This window comes from Sinocyclocheilus anshuiensis, unplaced genomic scaffold (genome assembly GCF_001515605.1).
Source record: "Sinocyclocheilus anshuiensis isolate Anshui unplaced genomic scaffold, SAMN03320099.WGS_v1.1 scaffold528, whole genome shotgun sequence".
In the NCBI taxonomy this organism is placed as follows: Eukaryota; Metazoa; Chordata; class Actinopteri; order Cypriniformes; family Cyprinidae; genus Sinocyclocheilus; species Sinocyclocheilus anshuiensis.
The window spans coordinates 183,597-200,241 of NW_015558590.1; the positions used below are offsets into that span (position 1 = coordinate 183,597).

The 16,645-nt window shown below is 36.1% G+C and overlaps 1 protein-coding gene across 1 annotated transcript in view; it reads left to right on the forward strand.

The window, feature by feature from the left end:
- Positions 1-1,318, forward strand: part of LOC107679972 (kinesin-like protein KIF21A) — a 67,675-nt gene extending 66,357 nt beyond the window's left edge. Inside the window, exon 35 of the mRNA XM_016475707.1 lies at positions 584-1,318. Coding sequence (XP_016331193.1) covers positions 584-674 — 91 coding nt within the window. The 3' untranslated portion in view covers positions 675-1,318. The remainder of the gene's footprint in view (positions 1-583) is intronic.
- The last annotated feature ends 15,327 nt before the right edge of the window (positions 1,319-16,645 follow it).

A 16,645-nucleotide genomic window follows, 5' to 3' on the forward strand; every position in this document is an offset into this window, starting at 1 on the left:
ATTCAAACTATATAGACATATTTTAAAAAAATAATAATAATAAAACTTACCAAAACACACAACCAAATTTTCTAAAACGTTAACTGAAATTAAAACAGAAAATATAAAACTAAAAACTAATTCAAAGTATTAATGCAAACTCTAGTATCTTAATGATACTAAGACAACACTGATGTGGACAGAAACTACAACAATACAAGTTATTTTTAATTAATTGCTCACCAACACTCATGAATTGGTTGGTCTGACAGTGTTATTACTGACTATTACTTAAAGATTTATATTAAATGTGTAAGATTTGTTGTAATAAATGGTGCTCAATAAATGATTTATGTATTTTTAAAATAAATAAATCAAAAACTGTTACAAAAAATATTATGTTTAGTGTTTTAGTTTAATATATGTACTTGTTTTGTATACAGTTAGGATTCATTATTTGGAGGGGGTTTCCTCCTCAAAAGTACTAAAGCACACTGCTAGGATCCAGGATTGTTGCATAAAAGTGGAATCAGAACTATTATTACATTCTTTACAATTCCGTTACACTTGTTCACTCTGACGCTCATCTGGCTTCACCCTGCAGTGACCGCACAGTGAAGATCTGGCGTGCCAGAGGAAGTCTGGATGGCGCTGCAGATGTGGCCGATGCGATCGACGAGGCCGTCAGTAACTGAAGACTCCTTCAATGCCAACTCAACTGCAGTGTTACCATGGTACCGCAGCTGCCAAAGACATTTGCACTTTGACCCCACTAATAAAATCCAGTTGACATCCACCACACACATCCTAACAGAATCTACTCAAATCGGAATCTTCTCACTATGGTTCCTTTGGACGTTTCCCAGAGTTCATTGCGTCTTTAGTGATGCCCCACAATTAGGCAAAGTCAACGTCACATGCTAAATAAAGCTCTTTGTCCTTACAATAACCATGTCAGCTGGGTTGATTCTAGCAATCAAGAAGATGGCGGTGGAAACAGTCATGTTGATGTAGAGTTCTGTAGGACGTTTGAGGAAGAGGAACCGGATCTCCTGTAGCTGGCTTCAGTTTTCTGGTTCATGGGGCATTATGGAGCACTAGAGAGTCTAAGGACTAACTGGGTCAATCTCACTATAACATATCCAGGTCATAGTTCACCTCAAAATATTACAAAAGTAATTTTGCATGAAGGCTATTTAAAATTACAATGATTAAAAATACAATAATACGTTTTTTTTTTTTTTTTTGCATTATGCCAATTATGCATATTTCCCCCCACAATTCTTATTACTATAATAGAAAATAAAATCTAATTGTCATTACCTTGTGCATACCTATCTATCTAACTATCTATCTATCTATCGTCTGTCTGTCTATAAAATTAAATGGCAACACATACCAAATTAACCTTTTTTTTTACTAATTATTTCTGCTAAATAACTCCTTCTGTATTCCATGGAGGAGAGAGTGAGTTAATTCCGAGAAAAAAAAAGAAAAATGGAAAAAATTGAAAAAGTATCCTATATTGTTACTCAGAAGTTTAGAATAATTGCAATTTTTTTTTTTTTTTTTTTTTTTTGCTTTTGATGTTTTTTTTGTTTGTTTTTTAAAAAAATACTTCACCAAGGCTGCATAAATTTTATTAAGAATACATTAAAACATGTTTTGATTTATGCTGATTGAATCAAATAAACATATTGTGCTCAGTCAAATAAACATATGAAGAGCAATTAGTAGAGATGTAATGGTAAGAAATTTTGAAACAACGATTATAGTGAACAAAATTATCATGGTTATCAGTATTAGTACGGTATTGTTAAAATGGAAATGTTCAAAAAGTACTGACACATAAATTGTTTCACCAAGTTTTATATTAAAAATCAACAAACAATAATTTGTTTGCATAAACACTAAAACAATAACATTACCAATGATGCCCGGATTTTAAATGACAACATGACTGACAACAGTTTATCTAATAACGTACGAAATGTTCAAATAAAGCTTTGAAAAAGTTTCATAAAATGGTAAACCTAAAAAAAAATAAAGAAGCAAATGTCTCTGTAAATCCACTCTCTGACACTAGATGGCGCTTATGGAGCAGCAGAATTACAGCTGATTCTCATAACCTCCGTGGACAAAGCAGCATTGCGATTAAAACACTACTTCATTAGGTATTACAAGGAGCGAAGATGAAAATAAAATGCCATCGAATCTTTTCTGAAGATTGTTAGAACCTTTAGAGGTATATTCATATAATTAACTGATGAGTTGTTCAAATCGTGGTAATCGAAAACGGTTTTAGTGATAATTACAATATGAAATGGTAATATTAACCGTGGGGAATTTTATCATGGTTTATCGTCAAACTGTTAATCATTCCCTCCCTAATATATACAATTGTATTTATTAGATAATAATAGTAGTATATTTATTATGGATACTGTATTGGTACTGTATAACTATCACCACTGAGAATGAGAATTAATCTAATCTAATCTAGAATGGGAAATAAATCTAATCGTTATAAAAATGATTTTGTGCCAACTGCAGTCAAAATTTTAAATAGAAAATCTCAAAATTCAGATTAGATGTGACAAGCTTTTATTATTTTTGGAGTGTTGTTATATTCTAATTTACAGTATGTTATGTACTGTGTTGCGTGAGATGTAAGTTGTTTACTGGCAGGGCCATAGTGTCCAAGACAAATACAATAAAGTCTATTCTATTCTTTTCTATTCTAGAATTGCCTAAAATATCCCGACCCGTTACAGTAAGCAATTAACATTTGAGGAGAAAATGGGGGGAAAAGTTATGAAAATAATTCCAAAAAAGTGTTTAAAATCGAATTTATTTCAAAAAAAAATTTGTTTTTTTTTTGAGGTTGAACTATGACCCTGACTTTTTTTTTTTTTTTTTTTTTTTTTTTCACCCTAGAATCACGATGACCTTAAGTGAGCTCATGTTTGGCGTCAGTGTGGCCACCGTTTAATCATTTGGTGACCAAAGTGTGAAATCATCTCTCTGCTAATATCACATATTCACTTTCTCTGTGTAGATGGTAACAGTACAGCAGCTCTGTGTCACACATCTCTCTCCTCACACTCGTTCTGTGTTGCTGTCACTCCATGAACCTCTTTCTCGCCGCTGTTCTCTCATGTCTATTGGGGTCTGTGTAGCATTCAGATAAACACACTAGATACTGTTGTGTATATATATTTATCTACTGTATGGAGCCGTGAGAGGAGAATAACTCATGCCTGTGCTCATCTCTGTAGAGCAGTGCTTCTCCCACACCTCCACTAAATGTACTAGTTTACATGTCAGACTGTCCCATGGCTCGGTCAAATAAACATATGAAGACTGACTTGAACGCTTTTGTAAGCTGTTGTTTAATGCCCTTAGTTCTCCAGCCACGCTTTGGCTTCCTGTATCGATGACGTCTGAGATTTACTCTGGAGGTTTGGTTGTCAACACAATGGCGACCCAATAGTGATTTGAATGTCAGATGTCAAATGAATTATATGTCATCTGTCAAAAACTACTCTTGAAGTGCTGTGTTCATTCAGTGGGAAATTGTGATTATTATATTATTCATTAAAATGGATGGTATAAGAGCTGTCCAACTCCAAAACTTTTCATAAAAGTAGATCACAGAACTTCCTATATGAAAATGAAAAATTTTGATGATTATGATTATGTCATGTCTCTCTCTCTCTCTCTATATATATATATATATATATTAGGGCTGTCAATAGATTAAAAATTTTAATCTAATTAATCACACCCTTTTTCTGTGATTAATCGCACACTTCATGAAATTAAGCAGAGACCATTTATCTTGTTTCAAAGGTTTTTGTCATCATTATTTGCTATATCCAGCAAAGTAAGCCAAAAGATTGAAGGGTGATTCTCAAAAATCTGTATTTTCTGCAAGCTTTTTTTCAAAATAAATTTAGATGTCTTTCCAAAAAAGAACACTTAGAAACTGCTATATAGAACCTTAATGGGGCTATAAATAACCTTTTTAATGACAGTTTATTTTCATGAATATTAGTATATTTATATAATTAATATTAGTTTTATTAATATTATTTGAATAAATTATGTATTGCTATTGTTTTTTTACTCCTCTATCTGCCTGGTCTTATAATATCGTATAGCTTCTATTAAGGTTTTCATTAAAACAACAACAACAGCATGTTGAGTCAATTAGGTATTTTAATTTTATTTAATGACGTGAAATTGTAGCAAAAATGATTTTAACAACCGTTATTAGCAGAATACTTTAATAAATGACAATTGACATTGAACTTAAATAAATACAGAGGTAAAACAGAAACAGAAAATAGTGCAATGAAGACCAAGTTCTAGTGAAATACTGCATTTTCACAATCCTCTATGATGCCTGTAAGCCCATCATTATGTGTATTTGTGCCCCTGTCTGTGAAATTGAGGCTAAAGTCTCAAAATCTAATTATGAGATAACAAGCATCAAAATATGATTTCAATCTTTGAAATGGCCTTACTCAGTCAATATTAAATATATCAAGGTTACATTTTCACAGAATGTTCTTTACATTATAAAGGACGATTTTATGTAAAACAGTAAATCACACACGCACATACACACACAAAAAAAAGCTGGGTTTTCACAGGCAGAGTCACATTTTAGTGTGACTGAGTGGCAGTTTTTCTCTGCAGATGACGAGGTTGTAGGATGTGACAGCATCTGAAATGCACAATTGAGTTTAGAGTTACAATGTGCCTCCTTCCATTTGTTTATGTAAAAACAATTGTTTATGAAGGCCAAAAGTAGTATGTGAGCACTTCACAATGTTATGTTTATGCATAAACCCAAGTAATAAAAAAAATAAATAAAATAAATAAATCTAACAATATGGACCATAAATTCAATATCTTTGTTACTTAGTGGAGATGGAAAAAGAAGTATCCTTAACTGAACAGAGCTGGTCGCACTTACATGTTCTCTTAAACTAAAAAGAGAAAAAGACATGACTGTTAGGAAACCAGTTACAGTTTAAAAGTTGAAAATAATAGACATTTTTAAAAAATAAATCATTTACCTGTTGAGAGTGTGTTGACAGTCTGTAGTTGGATCACTGAGCTCCATAAAATCAGTAATATGGAGCTTTGACAGTTACAGATTTAAAAAACAAAAAGGGCGGGAACAAAGAACCCTAAACTCTAACACAAAGAACCATTTCATAAATACAGAGGTAAAACAAAAACAGAAAGAGAAAATAGTGTAATGAAGACCAAGTTCTAGTGAAATACTGTATTTTCACAATCCTCTATGATGCCTGTAAGTCCATCATTATGTGTATTTGTGACCCTGTCTGTGAAATTGAGGCTAAAGTCTCAAAATCTAATTATGAGATAACAAGCATCAAAATATGATTTCAATCTTTGAAATGGCCTTACTCAGTCAATATTAAATATATCAAGGTTACATTTTCACAGAATGTTCTTTACATTATAAAGAACGATTTTATGTAAAACAGTAAATCACACACATACACAAAAAAAGACTTTAGCTGGGTTTTCACAGGCAGAGTCACATTTTGGTGTGACTGAGTGGCAGTTTTTCTCTGCAGATGACGAGGTTGTAGGATGTGACAGCATCTGAAATGCACAAATGAGTTTAGAGTTACAATGTGTGTCCTTCCATTTGTTCATGTAAAAACAATTGTTTATGATGGCCAAAAGTAGCATGTGAGCACTTCAGAATGTTATGTTTATGCATAAACCCAAGTAATAAAAAATGCATATAACAATAAGGACCATACATTTGAATATCTTTGTTACTTACTTAGTGGAGATGGGGAAAGAAGTATCCTTAACTGAACAGAGCTGGTCGCACTTACATGTTCTCTTAAACTAAAAAGAGAAAAAGACATGACTGTTAGGAAACCAGTTACAGTTTAAAAGTTGAAAATAATAGACATTTTTAAAAAATAAATCATTTACCTGTTGAGAGTGTGTTGACAGTCTGTAGTTGGATCACTGAGCTCCATAAAATCAGTAATATGGAGCTTTGACAGTTACAGATTTAAAAAACAAAAAGGGCGGGAACAAAGAACCCTAAACTCTAACACAAAGAACCATTTCCGCATAAAAGGGTTCTTCAGGATTATATGGATCTAAATAGAACCGTTACTACATGTAAAGAACCTTTAAAGAACCATCTTTTTTTAGAGTGTACAGTACACGGATCCATTCACAATAACTAAACACAGGAACATACACATGACAAATCAAAACATTATTGTGAATGTGTGTGGAAATCTCATGCTTGTCGTGCTTTATTTCACTATTTGTTGTCAATAAACTGTGCTTCACTTGCAACTGGATTTCAAGTTCTTATTCCCTGACAGAACGATCTGACCAAGGATGGATCCAGCAACTTAGAGACATTCTTACCAGCAGCAATACTTGTATGGAACAGCAGGAGGAACAGATCATGGCTACTGGTCGTGCCGCTCAGACCCTAGTAACACAAGTCTCGGATCTAACCACTCAGTTCCAACAGTTAAAGACAGAATCTGCCCAACAGCCCACTGCGCTCAACCCCCTTACTGTTCCACCTGTGGATTACACCAGCCGGCGTGCCGAACCCCGTCTACCGCCTCCAACTGTCTCGTGTGAGGGCTTGCACTCTTCAGAGACAATCACACAATATGACAGAGCTCGTATGATAGAGCCAAACACATTGGAATGAATAAAACGCAACGCAAGTCTCTTTTCTCTCTGCAATCTCTGATGTAATCAGCCTGGTTTCCTTTATATTAGCGCTGTTTTGGACGGATTGTTTGAATGCATTCGCTTACTGGATCATTGGACTGAAAACTTTCACGGATTTCAGCGGCATAAAATGATCTAATCGCAAGCAGAGAAGCCCGTCTACCGCCTCCAACTGTCTACCGCCTCCTGCTTACTGCTTCACCCACCCCCGTCCTAGCGGTTTTCCCTGGATGGTCTCGACTCGGAGCTCCTGGGCATGACGTTTCCGGGGCAGATGGAGACGATTCAGTCCTGGGATATGAAATTGCCCGAGGAGCCCGAGTCGACGACGGCAGGGACTGAAACAGAAAGGTCTGGGGTAAATAGTTGTACCGATAGCATTGACAGCGTGGAAATGACAGGGTCTAGTTGGAGGGTACTCACCGCAGGACGTGGGGGTCTGACTGGGCAGGTCCTGATGTAATGCGCCGCAGCGCAGTAAAGGCACAGACCTGCCGCGAGACGGCGAGCACGTTCAGAAGGGGTGAGCCGGGAGGTGTCTACTTGCATCGGCTCTGGTACTGGGCAACCCATGCCGGGCGTGACAGACTGGTGGGCAGCTTCGGTGGCGTGGCATGCGGACAGACGCTGGGAAATTCGGTTGGCTTTTTGCATGAAGCTTTCCAGTCCAACGGAATCATCATAGATAGCCATTTGAGCTTGTACACAGAGATTCAATCCTTGCTGGTAAGAGCTAAGTAGAGCTGCCTCATTCCACCCGCTAGTCGCCGCCAGCGTTCTGAACCGCAGTGTGTAGTCGTTAATGGAAGAAGTGCCTTGGCGCAGCCGCAGTGCATTCGGTGGAAAACTTCTGCGGCTGCATCTCAATGAACAAGGCCACGTGCCGGAGGAAGCTGCCACACTCAGCTGCGTCACCCGCGTATGAAGCAGGCATGGCCATGGGACTGACAGAGGCAGATTGGGGTTTGCCAGAGGAAGCAGGGAAGCCCGGAGGGCGTTTACTAGCTCCTCCAGGACTTCTGCAGGTGTGGGAGGTCGAGGATCCATGGAGGTAATTGTATTGGTCTGGTCTTCTGTCACAAAGCAAGGCCAGACACAACAGGTAAGTGCAAAACAGGATGGTTTATTGACTTGATAAGCAGAAGAATGGAACGGGTGAGGTAAAGGCAGGTGAGTGTCAACACAGTGAATGATTCCAGGGTTCTTATCTGAGTTCTGATGGTGAGTATCTTATGCCGGTTTCGTTGGGGATCGTGGAACAGATTCCAAGGAGTCGTTGGAGGATCGCGGGAGGAACAGAAGGTAAGTCTTTCTAGGAGAATTCAGTAGAGAGAGTCCAGAACAGTTCATAGGAGTGAACGGTAGACCGGACAGTGAGTGACTGTGATGTGTGTGTATTTGTAGTGTGGCTTGATTGGTGACAGCAGGTGCGGGAGATCAGAACTCAGGTGACTGTGATCGGGTGATTATCCTGGATGGTGACTGAAGTGACTGGGATGAATCCCTGACAGATTATTAGCCCGGTGGCAGTTTGCCTCAAACTTCCTCCAGCGTACAGGATAATTCATCCCGTCTTCCATATTTCCAAATTAAATCCAGTTTTTCATTCTACCTTTAATCCACCTGCCCCAGTTCCCCCACCGCTGCGACTCAAAGATGGGGAACTTACTTATTCGGTAAAACGTGTTCTGGACTCTAGGTGGAGGGGACGTGGATTTCAGTACCTGGTCGACTGGGAAGGTTCCGGTCCAGAGGAGAGGAGTTGGATTCCTGCTAGAGACATATTGGATCATTCACTTATCGATGATTACAATCGCCAGGTAAGTTCCCCTGGAAGCGCCAGGAGGCGCTTCTAGGAGGAGGGGTACTGTCACGGTTCACGGGTCTGTGTGTTCATTCCTGCGTGTCTGCGTGTTGTTGTCACCTGTCTGATTGCTCGTCACCGTTGCTCCGGCAACCTCGGTGCTGACGAGCTAATCAGCACGGCTGCACCTGTAGTGCATTATCCGCTGCCTTTATCTATCTCATGTTTGCTGTGCATGTTGTCAGATCGTTGTTTGCTCATGCTTGTCGTTTTCTCCAGTGTCTCTGTTGTCCTAGTTTTGCTTCCTGCCTTGGATTACCTACCATTGTGGATATTCTACCGAGCTGTTGCTGGATTTCTCTTTCTGTGTTGGATCGGTTCAATGCATCACTACATCTGACCACTTGCACAAACTGTGCTTCACTTGCAACTGGATTTCGAGTTCTCATTCCCTGACAATATGTGCTGATTTGGTGTAATATAATAATATTATTGATAATAATAACATTTATTATTATCAATGTTGATTTTTTTTTGCTTAATATTTATTTGTTTATTTATTTTTCATAAGTTTGATGGAAAAAAGGAAAATAAAAGAAATTAATAATTATTTAATTATTAATATTTTTTGTCATTTGTTTTTTTGTTTTTGTTTGTGGAAATAGTACTATGCACTTTTTGTGATACACAACCATTCAAACATTTGAGATAAAAAAGGAAAAATAAAAGAACCAAACTAATTGTTTATTAATAATTTTAGTCTGATTAATTTTATTTATTTATTTATTTATTTATTTATGGAAACACTACTACACATTTTTTTTACTTTATTTTTTTTTTTGTGACTACCATTTGAGGTAAAAAGTAAAATAAAAATAAACAAAATAAATTAAGTTTATTTACAAGACTTCATTAAACTGATCAAAACTGAAAATAAAAATGTTTATAATGTTTAAAAAGATTTCTCTTTCAAATAAATGCTGTTCATTTCAACTTTCTATTCATCAAAATACTGAAAAATGTATCACTGTTTCCACAAAAATGCTAAGCAGCAAAACAAAAATGTTTTTTTTAAACATTGATAATAAGAACCATTATTAATAACTGAGCACTGATAATAATTGATAATGATGGAGCAGCAAATCAGCATATTAGAATGATTTCTGAAGGATCATGTGACACTGAAGACTGGCGTAATGATGCTGAAAATTCCGCTTTGATCAAAGGAATAAATTATGTTTCAAAAAATATTAAATGTTTGTAACAGTGACTAAATGAAATTTTGATTGAATCATTTAAATATTTTCGGGTGAACTGTATCTTTAAAGCAAATCCTCACTAATCCAGGCCACTAGAGAGCAGCATGATAAGAGCTCAGTCTGCATCAGAGCGCTGTGTGTGTGTGTGTGTGTGTGTGTGTGTGTGTGTGTGTGTGTGTGTGTGTGTGTGTGTGTGTGTGTTGCCAGTCATCAGCTGAAGTTAACCGTGTCTCAGTGGTTTGTGTGTTTCGGTGTGCTCCATCCTTTCTGTTGTGCGGGATGTTTTAATCGCTGAACGTCCTCCTGAAGTTTGCACACCTGGCCTCTCCAGAAGAGCTGCATCATGATCGCTGCGGCTGCCTGCTCTGTGACACTGCCTCTTAATACACGCCTGAAAACCACAGTCAAATATTTATCACCTCTCTGGCTGCCTCTGACAAATATTCTCTTTTCGAAAGAAACTTTATTTTATGTTCGGCCGCAAATGTCGAAGCACAGAGAGAAACGCGGCATCATCCCATTGTCATTGCTCAGCTGAATGCATCAATTATTGATGGTGAAAATATAAAGCGGTGACATAAAATGTGTGTCCTGCTGTGCGACATGCTCTTCTCCAAAACCATGTTCAGCTGAATATATAATAATCATCAAAATGATGTTATTTCATTAGAGTTTTTATGATCTCATATTATTTAAGAGCCTGTTTAATTGTAGCTTTGCATTTCCAACACAGGGTTATAGTTTGTATTAATAATTATATTGTTTAAAGTATACACTATACTGTTTTAAAGTTTTGGATCAGATGTTTTTGAATGCAGTCTCTTATGTTCAGCAAGGCTGCATTTATTTTATGAAAAATACAGTAAAAATAGTAATATTTTAAAATATTATTACAATTTAAAATAGCTGTTTTCTATGTGAATATATTTTAAAAGTCTTCAGTGTCACATGATCCTTCAGAAATCATTCTAATATGCATATAAAGGTACTGCAGGTGGTTTGTGAGTTTAATGAAAAGCCAATCATTAATTAACTCATAAAAATGTAAAATTAAAATAAATCATTTTAAAATAACATAAATCGAAATAAAACACTTCCTAAAAAATTAATTCTTTTACATATTTACCTGCATGTCATGTGACCATTAACCAACATCAGAGAACCATGAACATGAAAATGTGATACTTAATTATTAAATATTAATTTTTAAATCTCAGGACATTCTTCAAGTTAATATATTAGGTGAAAAGATGACAACCAAGTTTGGGAATGCCTCCATTCAGGTAAATAAGAAATAATATGAATTTGTGCATATGTGTTTGAAAGACAAAGCTTTCCAAAGACATTGTAACAGATGGTTACATAACCCACTGAGTGATAACTGATGTTGAATAAAAAGTAATAGTCCATGCTATTTTCAACCCTCTTCTCTAGGTTCTTCATGCTGCAACAAAAAGAAGAAACAACATCTTTCAAGTCTTTCTGGTGAAACACCCTTCAAACTTGCACCATCATTTCAAACAAACACAAACACTTCTGGATGTTTCCTCACAGCACTGAGCGTTAAATATGCATGATATTACAGCTTCTGCTGCTGGCACAACCTCGCAATCCAAATCACCCTGTTAGCTCACAGCCTATGTTAAATTAGACATTTATAAACTATTATTATGCAGCTGTTGGAAACTTTTTCCTCGTCGAAGCAGAGACCAGGAGACGTTGGGATATGTTTCATACAGAAGTCACTCTTTATTGAGGACTCGAGCGTCGCTGCAGTCATCCAAGTCTGAATAACGTAGTGTTACATTGTAGTTTATATAAATTTGAAAGGGGCGGGATACATTCAGTAGAGGTGGAGACAATCTAACCCATAGCATGCAAATGAAGTACAGGCAATCAGCCCGACACCGGCATTTTCCTAGCCTTGATCTCATCAGCGCTGATTTGCTGCTCAAGAAACATTTCTGATTATTATTTATGTTGAAGGTATATACTTCACATTTTTTGTGTTAGCCATGATTTTTTTTTTTCAGGATTCTTTGATTAATAGAAATTTTATTCAGAGTAGATTTATTTAATTCATTGATTATTATTTTTAGTGGCATTATAATTGTCAATATTGTCACTTTTGATCAATTTAATGCTAAAAAAAAGTATTAATTTATTTTAAATTATAATCTTAGTGACCCCAAACGTTTGAATTATATTATTATTATTATTAAGTACATATATTCAGTTCTTCTAACTGTGTAAGTTGTGTAAAAATACTTGAAAAATAAAAAATTATAAACTATTTCAGTATATACAGTATATATATATATATATATATATATATATATATTAGTCCAAAATGTGATACTTAATTATTAAATATTAATTTTTAAATCTCAGGACATTCTTCAAGTTAATATATTAGGTGAAAAGATGACAACCAAGTTTGGGAATGCCTCCATTCAGGTAAATAAGAAATAATATGAATTTGTGCATATGTGTTTGAAAGACAAAGCTTTCCAAAGACATTGTAACAGATGGTTACATAACCCACTGAGTGATAACTGATGTTGAATAAAAAGTAATAGTCCATGCTATTTTCAACCCTCTTCTCTAGGTTCTTCATGCTGCAACAAAAAGAAGAAACAACATCTTTCAAGTCTTTCTGGTGAAACACCCTTCAAACTTGCACCATCATTTCAAACAAACACAAACACTTCTGGATGTTTCCTCACAGCACTGAGCGTTAAATATGCATGATATTACAGCTTCTGCTGCTGGCACAACCTCGCAATCCAAATCACCCTGTTAGCTCACAGCCTATGTTAAATTAGACATTTATAAACTATTATTATGCAGCTGTTGGAAACTTTTTCCTCGTCGAAGCAGAGACCAGGAGACGTTGGGATATGTTTCATACAGAAGTCACTCTTTATTGAGGACTCGAGCGTCGCTGCAGTCATCCAAGTCTGAATAACGTAGTGTTACATTGTAGTTTATATAAATTTGAAAGGGGCGGGATACATTCAGTAGAGGTGGAGACAATCTAACCCATAGCATGCAAATGAAGTACAGGCAATCAGCCCGACACCGGCATTTTCCTAGCCTTGATCTCATCAGCATAACAGTGTCATTCAAATGCATAGGTGCTAATCCAATCAGTCTGACAGTCCTAATCCAATCAGTATAACTACTCAAAGACTGGGGCAGAGGCACCAAGAGCCATTACAAACAAAAGGTGATCGTCTCAGTAATCTGGTTCATTTTACTAACAATAGGAGAACAGGAACAGACAGGAACCTCTTGCTACACTTTGCTTAAGATAATAATTTGTCTGATGTAATTTATCTTAAATGCTAAATACAATGTACTTCACCTTAGTTTTTCATGTGATGCTATGTCAGAACATAGGATCAGCATATTTTAAACAGATTCTTAAATTTGTAATCCCACACAGCTCTCTGGACTGTTTTCTTGTGCACAATTATTTCAAATAAATAGTTCATGTACTTATTTGATGTACTTACTCGTGTAATAAGCGGGATAATGTAGAGTCAGCCTACAAGATCCTGACTGCCCTCTCAGTGATAACCGGCTGACTGTACATTATCCTATAGTTTAATGAAACCAGAAGTAGACTTATCAGTAAACATTTATGGAGTGTTATGCTTTTGTGCATATCTTTGTTTAAAATAAATGACACATCTAATGCACTGATATACTGTAAGTAATGTTGTTTGCTGTGTCTGTGGGTGAACCGGTTGAGCATCTGTGTGACTCCTGAGCTGATTTCACACAGACTCATAACACTGAGAGCAGGAGCGTGCCAACTCTAGCCTCACACTTCTGATGTTGTGTGAGAACGCATAACCTAATTTCATTATAGTCACAAATCAATGTGTTTGTGTGTTGTCAAACCGCAGCAACATTTAGAGGCATTTGTGGGCCTCAGACACTTCTGGCAATAGTAGAAAATGCATGATAGCGATGAGTGAAGTGTGCGGTGATATACTGTGTTATATGAGTTTTCTCTGACTCATCGCATGCTGGTTTTACACACATGCACTGGCTGCATGGCATATTTGTCTGTTTCTGGAAAATAAGAACAGATATAGATTTATGGGGGTTTCTTCAACAGGTGCTGGTGGGTGAAGAAACACTTTTAAAAGAAGAAAAAATATGTTCATTTAAACATATTTAAATATATATGTTACTTCTGAATGTATTGACAAGTATTTATAGTGAACTAAAATATACTTTTATGTAATTTATATTGAAACTAAATACTGTATAAATACTGTATGCCATGTATTTAAATATATTGTAATTACACATTTTTAATGATAAAGATGCAGTTTGGTACATTCTCTAAATCCTAGTCTCGCATAGCCAGACCTTCAGACTGATGGCTGAAGGTCTGGAATCCATGGCAGCTTTCATTGGCCAAGGCCCTCCCATGAGGCCGGTTGACCGACATGTCAAAACAACCAATCACAGTTCGTTTCGTTTCAGCGTCACGCTTCGGGGCGTGGAAATGTCGCCACAATAACAGACCGGTGTGTAAAACGCTCGGATGTATTTTAAAGATTCTGTGCCGCGAACTAAATTATTCACATACTTTTGAAAAGTTGAGTTGATCCTGATAAGCGCTCGTCGTCACAGTTGTAAACACGACGGCGTTCTTCTTTTGTGAGGGGGTTTGGCGTCACGCCATCTTTGTTTCCAGGCGGAACGTTATAGAATGCGACACACACGTCTCCCGGGAAATCCTGTATAATTCAACCAATCCGATGACGACTTCGAAACTCCTGAAGTGTTTCCACTTTTGTGTGCCGTATGCATCAGACGTTCCGTGGGCGTGACGTCTGAGGCTGAGACTACCCTAATCCTAACCCTAACCATATAGTAAGTACATGTAGTTAATTGATATTACTCAGTACTTAAATGTATAATTACACTGTAACAAAGACACACTGTAAAAAAAAATCCGTAAAATTTACGGTAAAAAAACATCAGCTGTGGTTGCCGGAATTTTACCGTAAAAAATACAGTAGCAACGTTTTAGGTTTTACGGTTTTAACTTAAATTTACAGTTAAATACCGTAATTTCATTAACTGATATAATGTTAATATACCAACCTATTGAAGTACTGAAATCTGTTTTGTACCATTGTAATACACTGATAACCACCAAATGCAGGTGGTGATGAGAAAGTCACATGATGAACCAAAGCTCATCACAAGCAGCTTTTAAATAATAACATATATAGAAGGTGCGCAGTGTCATTCACACAAACACTAAACACCATCATGGTAACACACATGAAACTGAAATAATACAATAAACGTTCATTTAACAACATTAGGTGTAACATATAACCCTAAAATACAAAACTGATGAGAAAAAACTAAGAAGAAATATAGTTATTTCAACAAAAAAACATCAAATTTGAAATGTAACGCAGGGAATTCTGGGAATGTCAATTTACGGTTTCATTGCTCCCAGGTGTGTCTCGTCATTCCCTCCTCCTGTGTGTGTATAAAAAGTGTTCCCAGTCCCAAGTTCTCTGTCCACTGTTGAACGTCTTCCTGTGTTCGTCTCCCTTGGTTCCTTGGTGGTAATAAAGTCCTGTTAAACGTATTCTCCAGCGTCTCCTCGTTCCTCGTGTGTGTGCATCGTGACAAAAATAGTGTAACCAAACTTTTTGCATCATTTGTCGAAATTGAAGCTTGAATGGACTGACACTGAAAAGGCTGTTTCTAAAACTATGAAACATCATTAAAATATGAATTATATAGGCCTAAATGTTTAAAACCATCATAAACAAGGAGTGCAATAAGCATGAACCATTTCGATATTTGTTGTGTCAAATGTAATGTGATTCATATCAGTGTTTTTAAGCTTTAATTACAATATCATTCTAGCTCTAAATGATACAAAGCAGTCTGCTATTTTAAAATGTCATTTCCATCACAAAATGATAGGCTATCAAACACAAATCATAATCTGACATTTGGTGGAAATGACACTGTGATGGGAATTTTATCACAGAACTGAACTGAACCGGATCCTCTTTGATGCAGGAATATGACTCTGCTGGACAGTGTTAGTTAATAAATTAAATGTGTAATAATACAACTACATATTTTTAACTTTCTTAAAGTAGATATGACCAACATACTCATACAGTTCTAGACATAGATATTTTTAGCCCAATTAACAGAAACTGATATGCAGTATTGGGAAGATTACTTTGGAAATGCAACTGGTTACAGATTACAAGTTACCCTATTTAAAATGTAATAAGTAGTGTAACTATTTCAATTACTTTATTAAAGTACTCACTACTCAGTTACAGTAAAACGCAACACTGATTACTGTCACACTTTCACTTGAATTAAGGTTATAATAATTTCATTTTAAAGCACAGCCACCACAAACAGTTCATCTTAAAAAAATAAAGCATAACCCCAAATGGGAAATAAAACAGTTATTGAATAAGCATGTGTCCGAAACATTGGTGTCTGATATGTTAGAGCAGACAATGTAATTTGGGAAAGACGTCAATTAAGTCTGTTTGTGTGTGAAAATATTCAGATGTAATCCTTTGTAATCGTTAACATTTTAACTGTAAGTTAATTACATATTATTTTCTCAGAAACTTTAACCGATTATTTTGTTAACGCAATACCGTTACATGTAACTAGTTACTCCCCAACACTGCTGCTGTATGAAGACTGTGCGGTTCACTAAGCGTTCTGTGAGTTCACTCTACACACAGTACAAATACGGGTTACACTTTATTTGAAGGTGTCTTTGTTACAGTGTAATTATACATTTAAGTAC